At 46.2% G+C, this 19,764-nt stretch overlaps 1 protein-coding gene across 2 annotated transcripts; it reads left to right on the top strand.

Moving 5' to 3' along the window:
- The first annotated feature begins 1,432 nt into the window (after positions 1–1,432).
- LOC130555799 (uncharacterized) lies at positions 1,433–8,565 on the top strand. 2 transcript variants are annotated; one of them, XM_057336267.1, is made up of 6 exons: positions 1,433–1,541; positions 1,718–2,011; positions 2,122–2,227; positions 6,293–6,344; positions 6,430–6,479; positions 6,559–8,565. In XM_057336267.1, the coding sequence occupies exons 1-6, from the start codon at positions 1,472–1,474 to the stop codon at positions 6,575–6,577; spliced, it is 591 nt and encodes a 196-aa protein (XP_057192250.1). In that variant the 5' UTR covers positions 1,433–1,471; the 3' UTR covers positions 6,578–8,565. The 2 variants fall into 2 exon arrangements, with proteins under 2 accessions (XP_057192250.1, XP_057192248.1); XM_057336265.1 differs by having other exon boundaries at positions 6,430–8,565.
- Positions 8,566–19,764: the final 11,199 nt, after the last annotated feature.

Below are 19,764 nucleotides of genomic sequence, written 5' to 3'. Positions count from 1 at the left end.
GCCATTATTAACGTTTTTATTATTACTATTATTATTATTAGTAGTAGTAGCTACTTTACCTGTCAGTCAGACAGACCCTTTTAAGTCGGCAATTCTTGGCCAGAGAAAGCTGCAGTGTAAGACAGTGTAAGATTTGGTCAAAGCACTATGAGTCTTATGTACACAAGATGTACAAACATCTATTCTTCTTTAACCACTTTTTTGGCTGTCACTGCTGTTCATATAATACAATAGCAACACATTTGTGTTATTTAGTGTATTTTTATTATTTATTATTAGAAAAGATGTTGCACATTACTGTAGGTTAAATATCTGTAACGCATGTCACTTTGCTTTATTGCTTTTCTACTGTATGTGTATATGAATTACTTTTAACTGACACTTTTAACAGAATGGTCCATGCAAGGAAAGTAAAAATAAACAAAAACAATTAATTTATATTTTGAAACATTTGAGCCTTGCGCAAAAAGGTGTAAGCTCGTGGATTGCCCATTCTGCATTCTGAACCAGCAGCCTTCAGTAACACACTGGCTATGTCACTGTTTTATGATGTATTAGATTTTGATCTATTTTCAACCCAGCCTAAGTAAAACAGACAATGCAAACTTTCTGTTAACCTGTTCTCTTGACACATAATTTTGCTCTGATTTCATTTTGATTAAAGCTTCAGACAGAGACTGGTTGAATGTATTAAAAATATGCATAATTTACATATAAACAGTTTGTTAAACAGATCTTTGCATTTCCACACAAAAGATTCCGTTTTAAACTAAGATCTTCCTTTTTTCTCTCTTAGATGCTTTTTTCACGTGAATCAGCTTAGATAGTAAAAATGTATGTGTTTAACCGAACAGTCAAGAGTGCTTTTTTAAAGAAACGGGGTCTGTGGTCCACTAGTTATCTTCGTTACAGGGTCTTAGAAGACACAGGAAATGTGTGGGTTATGAGGTTTTTGTCTCATAACTCATCAAACAAGTCATTTTAATGCTAAATGTATTATTCAGTTCAGTGCCTGAATGTACAGTGAAACATTTAAAACTGCATTAATTTAGCCAATAATGCAACCAATAATGCCCAAATTAGACCCTGCAAAAAGCACAAATATGTTATATATGCTCATGAGTTTGAGGTGCTACTTTGTGCCTTTGTGTTCATACAAGGTCCCAGCTAAATCAATCTCGGTTTGATAAATAAACAACTATCGGCCTAATGTAAGCAAGACACAGTTGATAATCTTCAGGTGAATTCTTTTCAGAGAACATCTATAATAAACAATCAGAATCTCAAGCTGTTTCACGGTTTGCACACTGTTGCTCTCTTTAGCTCAGTGGTTCTCAGTGGTGTCCCACTATCGCGTAACCACTTCCCCTTGTTTCTTTCTGCACATTCTCATCAGTTGATCAGAAGTGCTTAAAATGCTTAAGAGAAAGTAACAGACTTGTTTCTTTGTACTTATACTGTAATTCTTGTCATGGAGGTTTTTCAAACCAGCATTCTTCACCTGAATCTGTGCATCATCTTTACTCTACTAACTCAAGAAGGTACATTATTAATGTTACTGTAATTTAGTATATTACAATGCTTGTTAAATTTTATGTACTTTGTTTTTCTTTGATTATACAATCGCAAATGTCTCATAAAATTGTGTGCCTTGTGACTACTCTATGATAGGCCTATGCTTTTTGATTTAACTGCATGATTGTTTGTTTTTCATCAGGACTTTCCAGCTCCTTTCATGAGCACATCAACAAAACAGCCTTTGAAGGAGAAACTGTCACATTAAAATGCAACAATACTGCGGATGGAGACGACATTACATGGAAAAAAAACAATGTTGTGATTTTTACGGAAGATTTATTTAATAACAGAACTATGAAAAACTTCACCTCAAAAAGAATGTTTATTGAAAAATCAACAGAACTGAAAATAAAACAAATACAAGTATCTGATGCAGGCATCTATTACTGTCAAAATACTAAAGGACTAATACGGTGGATATTAACAGTATCAGGTAATTCCAAGATTTCCTTAACTCTTGTTTCCTATACTTTTGTGTGAAACCCGTGAGTGCAGGTTGAATAATAAGATATTAGATTTGCCTAACTTTTTTGTGTGTCTCAGAAAACAGACCGGAGCCTACCAAACAAATATCACTCTACATTATCAGCTCATGTACTGGATTTATTATGGTCGGTTTTATAATCAGCCTCAGCATCTGGATTCACAGGTGAGAGATCAACAAATGATGGTCAGATAAGAATGCCAGGATTGATTTTTCATGGTAGGTTTTTATATAGTTTTATAAATAAATGACTATTGCTTTTTCATTTGTGCTAGTACAGTGGTTGTCAGACTTCTCAGGCCAAGTATACCTACTCAAATCTGAACATCCAGTGTCACTTAGTTCTCGCCAGTGTTCCATCTAGATTTTTTCCTCAGCATTAGGCAAATTTACCTCTAAAACCAGTAAACTAGACTATGAGCAACATTCACGAAATAGTTTTTTAACATTAAAGGGCCCCAAATGTAGCCCTTTTACAAAATGTAATATAAATCTTAGGAGTCCACAGAATGTGTCTGTGAAATTTCGGCTCAAAATTGTATAAGTAAGAGTAGACAAACGCGTTATTTGTTAAAAAACTGAGCACGCTGCTTTCTGAGTGAATGGACAAACAAGTTACGTCTTTAAATCCGGCACATTGCTCTTATAATTGAAAGTTCACATGATAAACGCATCATATCTATAAAAACTGAAAATATGCTCTCTATGAGTGAAAGCACAAACGCATTTATTCACAACGAGCACATTGTTTTTATAAGTGACAATACACGGGACAAACGCGTCATATCTATAAAAACTGAAAAACATGCTTTCTATAAGTGAATGCTCAAACGCGCAGTGGCGTGTCCACAGGTGTGGCAGCCACCCTAAAAATGAGCTTTGCCACCTCTGTTGCCACCCCAACGCTGATCATGCAGACTTGGGTACTAATGTAATGCACAAACAATTTTTGGATTAGGTTTGTGGAGATGGTTATTTTTTAATTTTTTGGCGCGTGACTGTCGGCATTTGAGCAGCCTGATCACAGCATATCTCAGGCAGGAGCGGTAGTATAACTGCAGTCGAGTTGAAAGAAAACGCACTTCTCCAGAGACATGTCTGTGAGAATGTAAATCTCCACACATCAATTATACCAAAGCAATAGTAGTGGTAAAACCTGTTTACTGTTACAATTAAAGCTCGTGGTCCAGTGGACTGTGGTTGATCTGTGATCCGTAAGGTAGTATGAAAGCGCACTATCACATATAGCCTGTTTCTTTAATTAAATCACTGCATGAGGCAAAGTGTAAAGTTAAAGTTCTATTGTTGTGTAGCGTTAAACCTGTAAGCCGCTAATTCGACACACAAATGACGCCACAAAGTGTCTGTACTAGCTGTCCAAGAAAAAACTATCACATGCGTTTGATATAAATAAATGTGGAGAAAAAAAGAGTTGTTGTGCATGCTAGAAGGTGAGGGCTACATCTGTCAATCTGATCTCGATAGATAACAGCTATTTACTCAACTGCACGTTTGTGTACATATTCATACTTATTCTTTATACATGTGTCTGTTTTTATAAATATGATGTAGCCTGGAAGGATTTCAGATCACATTCACTTTTCAAAACTGTTCTACGATCAGCAATGAACTTCAAGTGTCTGCAGTTGTCTTTCAGAAACAACAATACAAATTAGCACACGTTTGGATTCAATTGTGCTGGGCAACAAACATGAAAGAAGAATTATGTATAATTTCACATATGATTATGAGAGATTTTAAGGCACTATTTTGTGACCTTTGTAAAACTGCTTTGAAACAACATGTACTGTAAAAGTCCTCTAAGGGGAGAATTCCCCTTTTCCTTAAACAATTTATGTGAACACTATTTATTCCATAACTATTGTTCAAAGAAAGAAGTCGTCATGGTAACCATCACCTAAACCCTCTGCATTTTTAATGTAGGTTAAAGATTTTCCTTTTTTTTCATTAAAAAAATGATCTGAACCAGACTAAAATAGGGATCAATAATTAGGAATCTATAATATTCCTAATCCTTACAATACAACTGCGAAAATTAAGATTGATACGTGTAGGTATTGCCACCCCTCGTTGTGCTCTTGTCCCCCTTTGCCACCCAATGTATAAAATCCTGGACAGGCCACTGCAAACGCGTTATGTCTTTACAACAAGCACATGGTTTTTTAAGTGACAATACACAGGACAAACATTCCGTTGAGAAATAAAACCAGTGCTTGAATTGAGCATTTGGGATCCCCATAAGTAAAAAATAGACTTAGATATTAGACACTCAGATATTTTTATTTGTTTAAAAATAACAATGACAAATGTGATTAAGTTCATGCAATGGATATGGTAAATTTCGTGAATTAATTATTTACAATAATTTATATTAAGTTTGTTTATGGGCCAGTCATGTAACATCGTTGACATGACTGCTTGATTGGCATCGCTCCGGTGATCTCGATGAAAGATGAGTGACAGCTTTTAGTAATTATAAAGGGAGTGCTGTTGTGCGGTTTCTGTGCTATATATAATCCATTGAGAATTGTATAAAACTTGTTTTTCATGCTGCTGAGACCAACGGCCACATACACACTGCAAAGTTTTAGGAATTACATCGGCATATAAATGCGGGATTCACTCTTGAAATAGCTATGATTGACATATTGATAGCCATAGTTAGTTCCTGAATAAAGCAGACTTTTGGACTGAAATGGTTGAATAGTCTGCTGACTGACAGACTCACTCATAACAGTCCCTTGCCGCCACCTACTGGGCGTAACTATGTAAACTGCACTGAAATCGTTGAAAAACACGAACACAGACTGACAGCCAGTCTTGTCACAATTTATATTTTTAATTTCTAATAAACTAGTTTTTTACATTTAAACAAGTCTTTGGAATAAACATTATTATCAAATAGTGTCAATCATCCAGTTTTTTTTAGGGAAAAATAGTAAATATTACATACTGCTAGAATTATTCTGTTGGACGTAAATTACTGTTCAAAAGTCATTTCTGTTCACCAAGCCTGCATTGATTTGATCCAAAATACAGTAAAAGAAGCCTGTTCTTTTATGTAAGCCTTTGTAATAAATAGTATATAGTTATGCATATTATGATCAAATATATTGTGTATTTTGTATAAATTGTATATTGCGAGGCTAACCCCCACTCCCACCAAAAAAAAGGTCTTATGGTGGGGACCCCAATAAGACTTAATTCAATTCGAGCACATACAGTATATAAGACGCAAAAGAGAACTTCATGATGATCGGTAGGCTAACTGAGATTTCTGGAAAAGAGATGACGTTATATATGTTATGTATGCCGTTGAATGGGGATGTACAGACGCATCGCAGCATGTAGAATATATGTTACACTGTAAAACAATCTAAAGATCTCTCAGCAAAAGTAGATTTTGTAATAAATCACTCACAGTGTCTCAGTTTAAATGGTTGCAAAAGTGCTTGTAGAGCGATTCATCTTGTTCTTCTATGTTGCCGGTTTTGTGTCAGTCCTGTGGCATACTGCCGCATAGCGATGAATTTTGGAACAGCAGCGTTTCAAGTACCGAAACGAGCAAAATTCTGGTATTGAACCGATTGAAATCTAACATAGGTAAATTTCCAGAACCGGTTTACCGCGCAACCCTAGTCTACAGTCATAGGCAGGGCTCAACCAATGTGACGTCAAGTTACTGAGAGAATGCCAACAGCTCGTTCAAGAGAACTGTTGAGGTTTATTGGGATTTAAAAAAAATTAATGGGTGGATTTTTATCATTCTAGGGTGGCTCAGTACACACACTCCTGGCACACAGATATGTTCAAACATAATTTTAAAGTATATTTTCTGGATTAGGGGGCCTTTAATATCCCTGCTCTTTTATAACGCTGATCTTTTTTATGTATCAGGGCCATATACATTAAACTGTAACATGACATTAAATGTAAAAATTACATTTAAAAAACAAAAGGCAGTTTTACAAATTTTTATAGCATGAATGTCCAAAATTGTGATGGTTTCACACCTAATGCCACTTTTTAAAACCACGGTGAGAGTAAATATTTTTCATTTTATTGTGCATGCTTTTAGTCATTTACATTGTTTCAATTATGTCTGATAATTTAAAAAAAAGAGGAAAGAATAGTTAAGGAGGTGGCAAGCTGAGCCCGTATACATTTTAGGTTGTTCTCATTAAGCTTTAAACGATTGTAAATTGACAGAAAACAGAAAAACAGTGAAGATGCAGCTCACAGAGAAACAATGGAGGACGTTGTAAGTATTCATTCATTGCATTAACTCATTTAAACAATATTTAGACGACTGATTAAGGCTTATTTTTTATATCATATTGTCACAGACACCAGCCAGAGGAAAAGTACAGACTCACAACAGTCAATACTTTGAGAGGTACAACTCAATGTATGGAGAAATATCACACTGAAAAGTGCAGATCCATCCATTCTTCGAATCCACTTATCATCTGCAGGATCACAGGAGGGCTGTAGCCTATCCCAGCATTTTGGGCTACTGGCAGTGTACATCCTGGAGAGGGGGCAGTGTGGCACTCTCACACACAGTGTCACAACCAAGGACAATTTAGAAACTCCAATTGACTCAAATTACTGTGTGAGAAAATCGGAGACACAAGGCAAACTTCACCTAGAAAGACCTCTTCCTGTGAAACCTTCTTGCTGTGAGGCAACAGCGCTACCCATTGAGCCACTGTGCTACCCATACATGAAGATGTAAAAATAATATGATATGAGGCACGACTAGGTTTATTTTGCTTTGGTTATTTGATTAACATAGGTATAGGTGTATAATTTAACACCGCGTCCTAACCAAACGCGACGCTGCGACACGCGATAAAAGGTATCTTTCCATGTTAACCAGATGTTTTGTCGTAACCAGCCGCGACAGCGCTGCGCGACGAGCAACGGCCGTTTCTATTTTAGAAACGGTTTCTATTTCTGCGACGTCACGTTGCCCATACAACGGTCTTATTCGATGTAAATTCTGCACCTCATGAATATAAATCGCCAAACATGGATGAGGACAGGCTATATACGTTTGATTAGATACGTTTAGATTCTAAAATCATAGCATAGCGTCCGTTGAGGCATCACTGAAGTAGGGTTGTAACGGTATGATAATCGCCCGAGGCAACGACACGGTTTTACGGTTTCACAGTTGGCGGTTTTACATAATAATTCTCATCAGTAAGAGACTGTTTGACTGTTGGTTGAGCTGGATCAGAAGCTGCTTTGCAGAGGTAGCTTGAACCTAAAGAAAGAATTATGATAATAAACTGAATTACAAAAAATGAAAAATAATTTATTTAATAATTTCTACAGGGAATACAGTGAGATTTGAGGGAATGAAATGGATAACAAGATCTTTATAATGTTTTATTTTTATTAAAATGTTGTGTGTATAAATTGAATTAATAAAACTTTATTAATAACAAAAGAGGGGTAAGATATTACAATTTTAAGAATAGTGTCCTATAAAATTTGATCAGAAACTGGATTTTTTCCTTCTACAGTATATTCTGTTTTATGATGAAACACAAATGCATTACCAACAATGGTAATGCATTGCATATGTAATGCATAATGCATTGTATATGCAATGCATAATGCATTGCATATGTAATGCATTGATAAGTTACTTCAGTATGTAGATAAAACGAGCTACACATAGGCATGCTGAAAGAAGCAAATTACATATTTATATGGCAGTCTTTTCGCGCGTTAATATTCACATATAAAAAATGTTTATCCATCCAATCGTGCATTTTACGTGACATCCGCTTTATACTCTACATTTGATGTTCACAGCTGTATCAGTAAGTCTGACTGAGTCATGGAAATGATGCAATCACAAGTTATAAATCCGACATACCTTTATCTGCATGGAGGGATGGTGTTCGAATATGATCGAACATGCATTTATTTCCTCCTATTGGAGCCAATTTGTGGCCAAATTTTTTACAAATTGGATTTTCCTTTTTTCTATACCCAAAGTATTCCCATGCTGCAGATTTTAACTTCTTTTCGGCGGGGATGGAGATCAGATTTAACGCTCCCATTTTCTCCGTTGCACGTGAGGAAAAAAGTCGCTCAGGTGATTTTTTTCCTCTTTTACGTTAAACCGGTAATATGCAATTGTTCATGGTATAATAATCGTGCAGGTTCAAACCGCGGTAGGTCGTCATACAGGTATATCGTTACAACCCTAAGAAGTCATGAGAACAGGAGGCATCTCTCTTTGTGAACTCTTCAGCTGCAGCGTGCAAGGCTGCGTGGACAGGGAAAAACTGTTCTGATATGCTGTGTTTTGAGATTTAGTTGTCGCGTCCCGCCCCCTTTTCGCGTTCGGTATGAACAAACAAATTGCTTATTGCAGGAATTTCATCGCATCGCGTTTGGTTAGGATACGGCGTAAGACTGTATATACTAAATATTTTTACTTTTTGCAAATAAAATTGTTTGTTCAAACTTTTTAAAATGAAATTATTAATTTATATGAGTAGAGTTGTTAACTGGGAGGCTTTAAATGCCCAGCATGATCCTATAATGTACTAATAAACCAAGGTTAAAAATGTTTGCACATGAAAGTTTAAACCATACCTGTCAACACTCCCGTTTTTAACGGGAGTCTCCCGTTTTTGACACCCATCTCCCGAAACCCTCCCGTTTTGCTGTTTCTCCCGTGAAACTCCCGTATTTCAGTTATTTCTCCTTTGAAACTCCCGGACCGACGGGAACCGAAACGCGTTCACGGGGTGGCTCTGTGGCTTGAGCCTATGCCCATTTGTCCTCACAGGCTGGCGCCCTTTAGTAGGCAAAATAGAACGGTAGCCGAAGTGGAGTAGAGAGGATGCACATCCCCGCAAAAAAAACGTTCTCTTATTACAGGTCCACTCACTGAAAACGACAGATCATTTCATCGACAGGTAGATGCAGTACCCAGGTAGCCAGTGCACTCGGGCCAGATCCGGCGGAGTGTTCGGCTAGGCTTTGGATATGCGGATTTGGCCCGAGTTCGGCTGAAAACTGGAACATATTTCCGCATTCGGTCCAACTATAGGCCACAAGTGCTGGTCTAATTTTGAGAAAAATATGGTTTAGCTCCAACCCTGATCAAACACACCTGAGCAAGCTAATCAAGGTCTTCATGATCAGAGATGGGCATGCATTTCAAATAAAAAATATTTAACCATTAACATACACAGGGCCGATGGGTGGGTTAAAACGTAATATTTGTTTTGTTAAAAGTAATTTAGTTAAAACTCACCATTATGGTGATCAATGTTTCCTTGAGTTGGGCTCTTGACTTTTAAGCATTTGATTTTTTGGTGTGCTGTAACTGTGTGCTTTTAAAGCACACATTGTCACGACTATTCAAAGGGGAAGAACCCAATTGCAGGCAGCGGGGATGAAGGGGTTAAACAAAAGACTTTTATTAAATAAACAAAGCAATAACCCACGAGGGGATGTAAAACAGGAACAGAACTAAGATACAAAACATGAAACAAAAGACTTCCCATGAGGGGGCAAACAAGAAAACAAGAACAGCAAAAACCAAACTAAGGAACTCGACCAAACGTATTAACCAAAACCACGGCAGGATACAACACAAAACTCACAGGCCAACGGACAAGGTAAGGAGCAGGACATCTGCAACATACAGGACGCACAAGGTACACGTACAATCCAAGAGCACAGGACAAAGAGACATGAGGGCATTTTATAGGAAAGACAAACAAGGGATAATAACACAGGGCAGGTGAGGGTAATGAAACACAACAGGGAAGCAATAAATGAAACGAGAGGGGCGGGGCCAATGACAAGGCACGAGAAAGCACATGAGCTGTAAAAACGTAAAAAACTCATGGCTTTCTCACATAAAACCTAAGGGCTCCGTCCTGATCCTGCCACACGACTAGAAATACAGAACCAAGAAGGCAGGACCATGACACACGTGTTACAGTGATACAAGTCAAGTGGTGTTGGCTCTAATCTTGGAATCTAATCTGTACTGATCCTGAAATAAACATTATAATGTAAGGAAGTTTAATTATATTTTGATGTTCGAAATGTTTTCAGAAAACAATCAGCAAATTAAAACTACAGCAGAGTTTAGAATCAAGAAGTCTGTGTGATTCTGTGCCATTCTATCAAGATTCCGTTTATGAATCTCAACAATGGTGACAAGCAACGACAGAAAAAAAAAAAAATGCATCATGTTTTCACACGTCTTTCTAGATCTTAAAATACTATTACATTGTAATATATATTAATTTTAACGTCTTTTTCGGATCAGCACATATGAGATCTGGAAGGTTAGTTCAAGAACCAACACCATGTTATTAGATCCTCATTTGCATCACCATAAATAATATACTTTAAAAGCACACAATTACAGCATGTCAAAACCTAACCTAACCCCTAGTTCACACTGCACGGGTGAGCAGAGCGTGAGCTGCGCCGTCAGCGTAACTACATCATCACTGCACCTGCAGATTCGCGAGGGTAATCACACGTGACAGCAGCTGCATCGAATGTGCAAGGTAAGCAAGCCAACCACATAGCATTCATTCGTTCACTAAGTTTAAACATTTGTAAACATGATACTCTTACAATTCTGTTACCAAGGGTACAAGACCCACGTATATTGGTAAACAATATGGTCAAACAAAACAGATCGCCATTATATAATTTTCTTACCATCTGCACAAATAGCAGAAGCTATTTCAACCCAGGCTTTTTCCTTTGAATATATGTCCTTGTAATATTTATCATAAGATTATCATAAGGATCATAAAGCATTTTGTGCTTCTCAACCTCAACGATCAGCCTTGTGTCGTCCATTGTGGTACAAGAATGATTTATGACACGATCACCTTTTATAACGAGCTCCTCGGAGAGCTAGCCACAAACTTGACTGGGTACTGCTAGAGCCGCTTACGGCTCAGTTAACTAGAGCTGTTAACTGACGTGATTTTATAAACTATGCTTCCACCCAAACGGAATAATTAAAAACAAATGAAGGGGTACATCAAATATAAATGTGTTTTTTTAACATACTCCTAGTCTTGCAAAAAAAATCAAAACAGGCTTTCTTATTCTGTGCATTCTGAGGACTTTTATTGTGCAACAATTTATATTTGTCCATCTAAAGTGTGCTGTCACTTTAACGTCTTGGTTACGGATGTAACCTCAGTTCCCTTTCTGTCGGTCTCTCGACGTTGTGTCGAGCCGACAGATGGGGTTCGCTCTTGAGAACCTATCAACTTCTGACTAGTTTTAGAAAAGGCCAATGAAATTGGCGAATGAAATTTACATGCCGGACTCCGCCCCCGGATATCCGGGTATAAACGGGAGACAGCGTGCTGCATTCATTCACCTTTTGTTCTTCGGAGCCTTCACACTGATCGACTTCGAGACTTCAAATCTCTACGCCGAATTACTGCTGGAATCTTATGACGTTGTGCAGCGAACGGTCCCTTCCTGCAGCGACTTTCCCCTGGGCATCTTGTCAAATCCAGAAGTGTTCAAGTTTTTTTCTAAAAGAGCAAATTTCTCCAGCGTGGCATGTCCCGCTGTTCTCATGGGTGCAACACACTCATCGACGAGGGGGACGGACATGATGTCTGCTTCCAGTTTGCTGGGGCAGACGTTGTGGATACGTCCTGCTCGCACTGCGGGTGGTTGGCGATTCAGACGTTGCGTCACAGGCGGCTGTGATCCCGGGGTACTCAGCCACCACCTCGTCTGCTCCCCGTTCCGTGACGGCAGGACTATGGCCCTGCCGCCCGCTACGGCAAGCAGCGAGGGTGATATGAGGGTTACTGTGAATGCTTATCCGCCAGCCACTGGCTCACGGACCGTTCGCACCTCGTCTCGCTCGTCTGACCGTTCCCCAGGAGACGGTCCCCCACCGTCTTGTCCCTCAACCACGTATTCGGACACGATGCATGATGATCCCAGATAGCACAATCCATCTGGTTTACGTCTATTTGACATCTGCATTTACATCTGCAAGACATCTTAAATACATAGCTCATCTGCAATACGTCTCGGAGACGTCTGAACGTCTGTAATACGTCTGCTAAAGATCTGGGGATCTGCTGCTTAAAAGCATCTGCTAAACATCTTAGAAAGGGCTGTTGTACATCCATTCTAAATCATAAACATCTTACAGACATCTTCTAGATGTCTATATGACGTCTGACAGCAGACATCTCCGAGACGTATTGCAGATGAGCAAACAATGTATTGTAGATGTCTTGCAGATGTAAATGCAGACGTCAAATAGACGTAAACCAGATGTATGTGTGCTATCAGGGATGAGATGTTGCAGCATTGGGGGGTGACGTACGGCCATCCGACTCCGACGATTCCTCGGGCTCCCTCCCTCGGGGGATCGAGCCCAAGAAGAAGCGGACGTCGAAATGTCAGCCATGCTTTCCCGGGCCGCCGTGAGCGTTGGGTTGCAGTGCCCGCACTGCCTCTCCCAGCACTCGCGGCTGGCTACACGGCGCCTTGGGGTTGAGCACGGCTCCAAGCCGCGCCCGCCCCCAGTGCCGTGTTTACTGGAAGGCCAAGGCATTGAGAGAGTTCCACGAGGGTTAGACCGACCCAGCGCTTATGCAGGAACTCCGCGCCGCCACCGACCTCGCTCTACGGGCGACCAAGGTGACCACGTGGTGATACTGTCGAGCCACAGTTTTCGACAGTAAAGAAGCAGACAGAGGATATCAAGCATATCCTCCCCCGCCGCGACTCAGCCGCCCTCGGCCATCGAATCCTGTGCAACGTCTGCTTCCCAGCAGCCCTGGTCCTCTTCGACGCCCTCCGGCTCTGGTGCCCCCCACTCAGGCGGCCCCCCCGGAAGAGACATCGAAGAGGAGACCATCGCCCCATCAGCAGCCGTGGCGAAAGCGGCCCTCATGGGAAGACCCCAGGGAGATCGAGAATACCATCGGGCCCGACCCCAGCCACTCCATTGCTGGGGGATCGGAGAGGGACGGTTCCTGCCCCGTCTCACCACCTGCTGGCCCCCTCCGGGGGGGCTAGTGCCGACTTACTCACAAAAAGAGTTTCCTCTCTCTCTGGGTCATTACAGCTGCTCCCACCCTCGGCACGACGGTGGACGGCAACTCGACGTTGCGCCATGGCAAAGCACAAGGTTAAGTATAAACACCAGCCCTCAGCACTCTCAGTCAGACAGTGCATTGAGCTGCCTAATCGCCAGGCAGGAGAAACAGCAGAGCCGATCTCCTCCCCGGGGGCCCTCCCCCGGCAAGGGATCCGTATTGCTGGCCATCGAACCACCCCCGCGGGGGCGATGAAGCAGATCAAACCCCTAGTCCCCCTTTCTCGGTTCCTGGGAGCTTGGCTTCAGCTTCCCAGGCCTTCAGGCTGGCTAGGGAGGACGATCCGTCTCGGCTACGCGATCCAGTTTGCCAGATGCCCTCCCAAGTTTCAGGGCATCCTCTCTACCTCAGTCAGAGGCGGGGATGCGCCTGTGCTTCGGGCAAGGTTGCCACCCTTCTGGCGAAGGGAGCGATCGAGCCCGTCCTACCAGCCGAGATGTTCAACGGGTTTTACAGCCCGTACATCAATGTCCCAAGAAAGGCAGGGGGCTGCGCCCCAACCGAGATCTGCGTGCCCTGAACAAGCACCTACACAAGCTGCCGTTCAGGAGGATCACGCAGAAGCGCATACTGACGTCTGTCAGATGTCAGGACTGGTTCATGGCAATCGACCTGAAGGACACGTACTTTCATGTCTCGATCCTCCCTCGACATCGGCCGTTCCTATGGTTCGCTTTCGAGGGGCGGGCATATCAGTACAGGGTCCTCCCCTTCAGTCTGTCCCTGTCTCCACATGTCTTCACGAAGATCGTGGAAGCCGCCCTCCTTCCCCTCAGGGAAAGAGGTGTGCGGGTACTTAACTATCTCAACGACTGGCTCATTTGGCACACTCCTGAGATCTGTTGTGTACACACAGGGACCTGGTGCTCCGGCACCTAGATCGGTTGGGGCTACAGGTCAACTGGGAAAAGAGCAAGCTCTCCCCCATGCAGAGCATCCTCTTTCTCCGTATGGAACTCGACTCGGTCTCCATGACAGCGCGACTGACTACAGAGCGCGCCCAGTCAGTGTTGAACTGCCTGAAGGTTCTCAGGCAGTCAGCGGTCCCCCTGAAACAATTTCAGAGGCTCCTGGGATACATGGCATCCTCGGCAGGGGTGGTCCCCCTCGGGTTGATGCACATGTGACCGCTCCAACACTGGCTAGTTGGGTTCCTTGGAGAGCGTGGCACACCGGCAGCAGGTGTATGGTCATCACGCCTGTCTGCCGACGCACCCTGACCCCCTGGTCTTCTATGACCTTTTTTTGCGGACAGGAGTCCCCCTAGGGCAGGTGTCAAGGCATGTCTTGGTGATGACGGTTGCCTCCCTGCAGGGTTGGGGTGCTGTGTGCAACGGGCACACAGTGTCGGAGCGGTGGACGGGCCCCCGCCTGCGTTGGCATATCAACTGCCTAGAGTTGTGGGCTGTGCTACTTGCACTGAGGAGGTTACAACCTCTCGTGCGGGGCAAGCATGTGCTGGTCCGGACGGACAGCACAGCTGCCGTGGCGTATATCAATCGTCAGGGTGGCGTTCGCTCACGACAGTTAACACGACTCGCCCAACGCCTCCTCCTTTGGAGTCAGCAGGTGATCAGCTCCCTGCGAGCCACACACATCCCAGGCGTCCTGAACCAGACAGCCGACGAGCTCTCTCATCAGTCGACACCTCGTGGAGAGTGGCGACTCCATCCCCGCGCCAGCTCATTTGGGAGCAGTTCGGCCAGGCACAGGTAGACCTGTTGCCTCCCCGGACTCCACCCATTGTCCGCTTTGGTACTCCCTGACCGAGGCACCCCTCGGCACGGATGCCCTTACGCACAGCTGGCCGCGGGACAAGCGGAAGTACGCCTTCCCGCCAGTGAGCCGCATTGCACTCAGGGAAGAGGAGCATCAAGTGGTACTAGTTGCGCCCTACTGGCCCAACCGGACTTGGTTCTCAGAGGTGGTGCTTCTGATAACAACTCCCCCCTGGCCGATTCCCCTGTCACAGGGGAAGGGCACGTAACGGCATCCCAGGCAGACCCCTGGAACTTCCATGTCTGGACGGGACGAGAAGATCCTGAGTGGCCCACCCCCTGTCTGGTTGCGACATCACTCAGGCTAGGGCCTCGGCCACTAGGCAGCTATACGCCCATAAGTGGCGCCTCTTCTCATCCTGGTGCTCTTCTCGAAGAGAAGACCCGCTTAGTTGCTCGATCGGGAACGTGCTGTCCCTTCCTCAAGAGAGACTGGAGAGTAACCTCTCCCCCCTCCACACTGGGAGTGTATGTAGCCGCTATGGCCGCTCATCACGACCCAGTTGCTGGGAAGGCTCTGGGACAGCACGACCTGGTCATTAGGTTCCTAAGGCGCGCGAGACCTGTTACCATGTAAGACACGGGCTGACAACGGTTCTACGCGGAGATTGTAGAACCTCGCGAAGGTGTTGGGCGTAGCCCAACTCGCAGCTCTCTAGATGTCTGCCAGAGAGGCGCCCTGAGCCAGTGCCCACGAGGAGGCTACACCCCGAGTGGAGTGTGCCCTCACTCCTAATGGGCAGGGGCGATCTTGAGATCGGTATATTCAGCGACGGTGTCCACGATCCAGTGCGCTAGTCTCTGTTTGGAGAAAGCCCTCCCCTTCTGCTGACCTCCAAAACAGACAAAGAGCTGCGCAGAGCTACTGAAGCTCTGCGTGCAGTCCAAGTAGAGGTCCAGCGCGCATACTGGACACAGCACGGATGGGGTTGGGTCTTCCTCCCCAGTGGGGAGCGCCTGCAAGTTCACCACCTGGTCCCGGAACGGAGTGGTCAGAACCTTGGGCACGTAGCCAGGCCATGGTCTCAGGATCACGTGAGAGTCACCAGGCCTGAATTCTAGGCAATCCATGGACACAGAGAATGCTTGTAGGTCCACTACCCTCTTGATGGAGGTGAGCGCCACCAGGAGGGCTGTCTTCATCGTAAGGTGAGAATGAGCGACCTCTCCCAGGGGCTCGAAAGGGGGCCTCTGGAGGCCCGCCAGGACCACTTCAAGGTTCCAAGAGGGTACGGACCACGGACGAGCCGGATTCAGCCTTCTCGTGCCCCTAAGGAACCTAATGACGAGGTTGTGCTGTCCTAGAGACTTGCCAGCAACTGGTTCGTGATGTGCGGCGATGGCGGCTACATACACTTTCAGTGTGGAAGGGGAGAGGTTTCTCTCAAGTCTCTCTTGTAGGAAGGACAGCACGTACCCGATCGAGCATCTCTGTGGGTCTTCTCCTGGAGAAGAAAACCAGGATGAGAAAAGGCGCCACTTAAAGGTGTACAGTCGCCTAGTGGCAGGGGCCCTAGCCTGGGTGACGGTCTCCATCACTGCTGGGGTTAGGCCACTCAGGATCTCCTCGTCCTGTCCAGGGGCCAGACATGTAGGCTCCAGAGGTCTGACCTGGGATGCCAAAACGTGCCCTTCCCCTGGGAAAGCAGGTCCTTCGTCAGGGGAATCGGCCAGGGGGGAGTTGTCATCAGAAGCATCAGCTCTGAGAACCAACTCCGGTTGGGCCAATAGGGAACAACTAGTACCACTTGATGCTCCTCTTCCCTGACCTTGCACAAGACCTGTGCAATGAGGCTCACTGGGGGGAAGGCATACTTCCGCTTGCTCCACGCCAGCTGTGCGCTAGGGCATCAGTGCCGAGGGGTCCCTCGATCAGGGAGTACCAAAGCGGGCAATGGGAGGAGTCCGGGGAGGCAAACAGGTCCACCTGCACCTGGCCGAACCGCTCCCATATGAGCCGGACTGCGCGTGGATGGAGGTGTCGACTGACAAGAGAGCACGTCGGCTCTCTGGTTCAGGTCGCCTGGGATATGTGTGGCTCGCAGGGAGCTGATCACCTGCTGACTCCACAGGAGGAGGCGTCGGGCGAGTCGTGTTAACTGCCATGAGCGAATGCCACCCTGTCGATTGATATACGCCACGGCAGTTGTGCTGTCCGACCGGACCAGCACGTGCTTGCCCTGCACGAGAGGCTGCAGCCTCTTCAGTGCAAGTAGCACAGCCAACAACTCTAGGTTGTTGATATGCCAACGCAGGCGGGGGAGTCCAACCCTGTAGGGAGGCATCTGTCATCACCACGACGTGCCTTGAGACCTGCCCTAGGGGGACCCCTGTCCGCCAAAAAGGTCATTGAAGACCAGGAAATTAGGATGCGTCGGCAGAGAGGCGTGATGACCATATGCCTGCTGCCGGTGTGCCACGCTCTCCAGGGAACCCGACTCTGCAGCCAGTGTTGGAGCAGTCGCATGTGCATCAACCCGAGGGGGACCACCCCCACTGAGGATGCCATGTGCCCAGGAGCCTCTGAAATTGATTCAGTGGGACTGCTGATCAGGCAGTTCAACACTGACTGAGCGCGTTCTGTAGTCAGTCGCGCTGTCATGGAGACAGAGTTGAGTTCCATACCGAGAAAGAGGATGCTCTGCACAGGGGAGAGCTTGCTCTTCTCTCGGTTGACCTGTGGTCCCAATCAATCTAGGTGCCGGAGCACTAGGTCCCTGTTTGTACACAACAGATCTCGCGAGTGTGCCAAGATGAGCCAGTCGTCGAGATAGTTTAGTACCCGCACACCTCTCTCCCCGAGCGGAGTGATGGCAGCTTCCACGATCTTCGTGAAGACTCGTGGGGACAGGGACAGACCGAAAGGGAGGACTCTGTACTGATATGCGCGGCCTCGAAAGCAAGACATGAAAGTAAGCGTCCTTCAGGTCGATTACCATGAACCAATCTTGACATCTGGTAGACGCCAGGATGCTCTTCTGCGTGAGCATCCTGAATGGCAGCTTGAGTCGGTGCCTGTTCAGGGTACGCAGATCTAGCAACCCCCTTTTTGGGGACGATGAAGTACGGGCTGTAAAACCCGTTGAACATCTCGGCTAGAGGGACGAGCACGATCGCTTGCCAGAGGGGTGGCGACCCTGGCCCGAAGCACGGGAGCATCCTTGCCGCTGACTGCTCCTTGCCCAAAACTTGAGCGGGCGTCTGGCGAGTTGGATCGCGTAGCCGAGACGGATCGTATCCCGTAGCCACCGTGACCGTTTGGGAGCTATAGTCAGGCTCCCAGGGACCGAGACCGGAGCTAGGGGTACGATCTGCTTCATCGACCTCCCAGAGGGTGGTTCGATGGCTGGCAGTGCAGATCCCTCGCCGTGGGGAAGCCCCCGGGGAGGAGATCGGCTCTGCTGACTTACCTGCCTGGCGATAATGTAGCACAATGCACCGTCGACTGAGAGTGCTGAGGGCTGCTGATTATCCTCGACATTGGGTCTCGCCGTGACGCAACGTCGAGTTGCTGACCACCGTCGTGTAGAGGGTGAGAGTGGCTGTGATAAACACCCAGAGAGAGAGGAAACTCCCTTTGAGAAGTGGGCTGTTTGGACGGGCAGGAACCGTTCCGGATCGACCACCCAGCGATGGGATGGCTGGGGTCGGGCCCGATGGTATTCTCGATCTCCCTAGGGTCTTCCCATGAGGGCCGCTTCTGCTTTTGCCGTGGCTACTGATGGAGCCGGAGGGCGTCGAAGTGGACCAGGGCTGCTGGGAAGCAGATGGTGCACGGGACTCGACGGCCGAGGGCGGCTGAGTCGCGGCGGGGGAGGATATGCCTCTGTCTGCTTCTTTACTGTCGAGAACTGCTGCTTGACAGTATCACCGAACAGCCCCCCCCCCTTGCGAGATGGGTGCGTTGAGAAAGCGGACCTTCTCGGCCTCACTCACCTGTGCAAGGTTCGGCCAGAGGTGTCTCTCATGGACCACAAGTGTGGACATCGCCCGACCCAGGGCCCGCGCGGTCACCTTGGTGGCCTGTAGAGCGAGGTCGGTGGCGGCCCGGAGTTCCTACATAAGCGCTGGGTCAGTCTTACCCTCGTGGAGCTCTCTCTACGCCCTGGCCTCAGGATGGCCATAGCGTGGAGAGAGGAGGCAGCTTGGCCCACAGCAATGTAAGCTCTCGACACCAGAGATGCCGAGACCCCCCACTCGGCCTAGACAGGAGTCTAGGCCGAGCCCCCCCAGGTGGCCACCGTCTGCGGGCACAAGTGCACCAAAACGGCACACTCCACCTGGGGGAGATCGACGTATCCTCTAGCTGCCTCACCTTCGAGGGAAGAGAGGGCGACAGAACTTGTTGGACGTGGATGCGCCGAAACGCGTGGACGTGCCTCGGTGTTCCAGGCTTTACTAAGTTCCTCATGCACTTCTGGTAAACATGGCACTGGGGGGCGGGCGCGGCTTGGAGCCGTGCTCAAACCCGAGGCACCATGTATCCAGCCGCGAGTGCTGGGAGAGGCAGCGCGGGCACTGCAGCCCAACGCTCACAGTGGCCCGGGAAAGCATGGCTGACATTTCGACGTCCACTTCTTCCTGGGTTCGACCCCCGAGGGAGGGAGCTCCGAGGAATCGTTGAAGTCAGATGCCAGTAAGTCACCCTCCGGTGCTGCAAGGGACATCTCATCATCACGCACCGTTTCTGAATACGTGGTTGAGGAACAAGACGGTGGGACCGTTTCCTGGGGAATGGTCAGACGAGCGA

This window comes from Triplophysa rosa, linkage group LG6 (genome assembly GCF_024868665.1).
Source record: "Triplophysa rosa linkage group LG6, Trosa_1v2, whole genome shotgun sequence".
Taxonomy (NCBI): domain Eukaryota; kingdom Metazoa; phylum Chordata; class Actinopteri; order Cypriniformes; family Nemacheilidae; genus Triplophysa; species Triplophysa rosa.
Note: the sequence above shows the minus strand (reverse complement) of the source record. Positions and strands in the feature narration are given on the sequence as shown.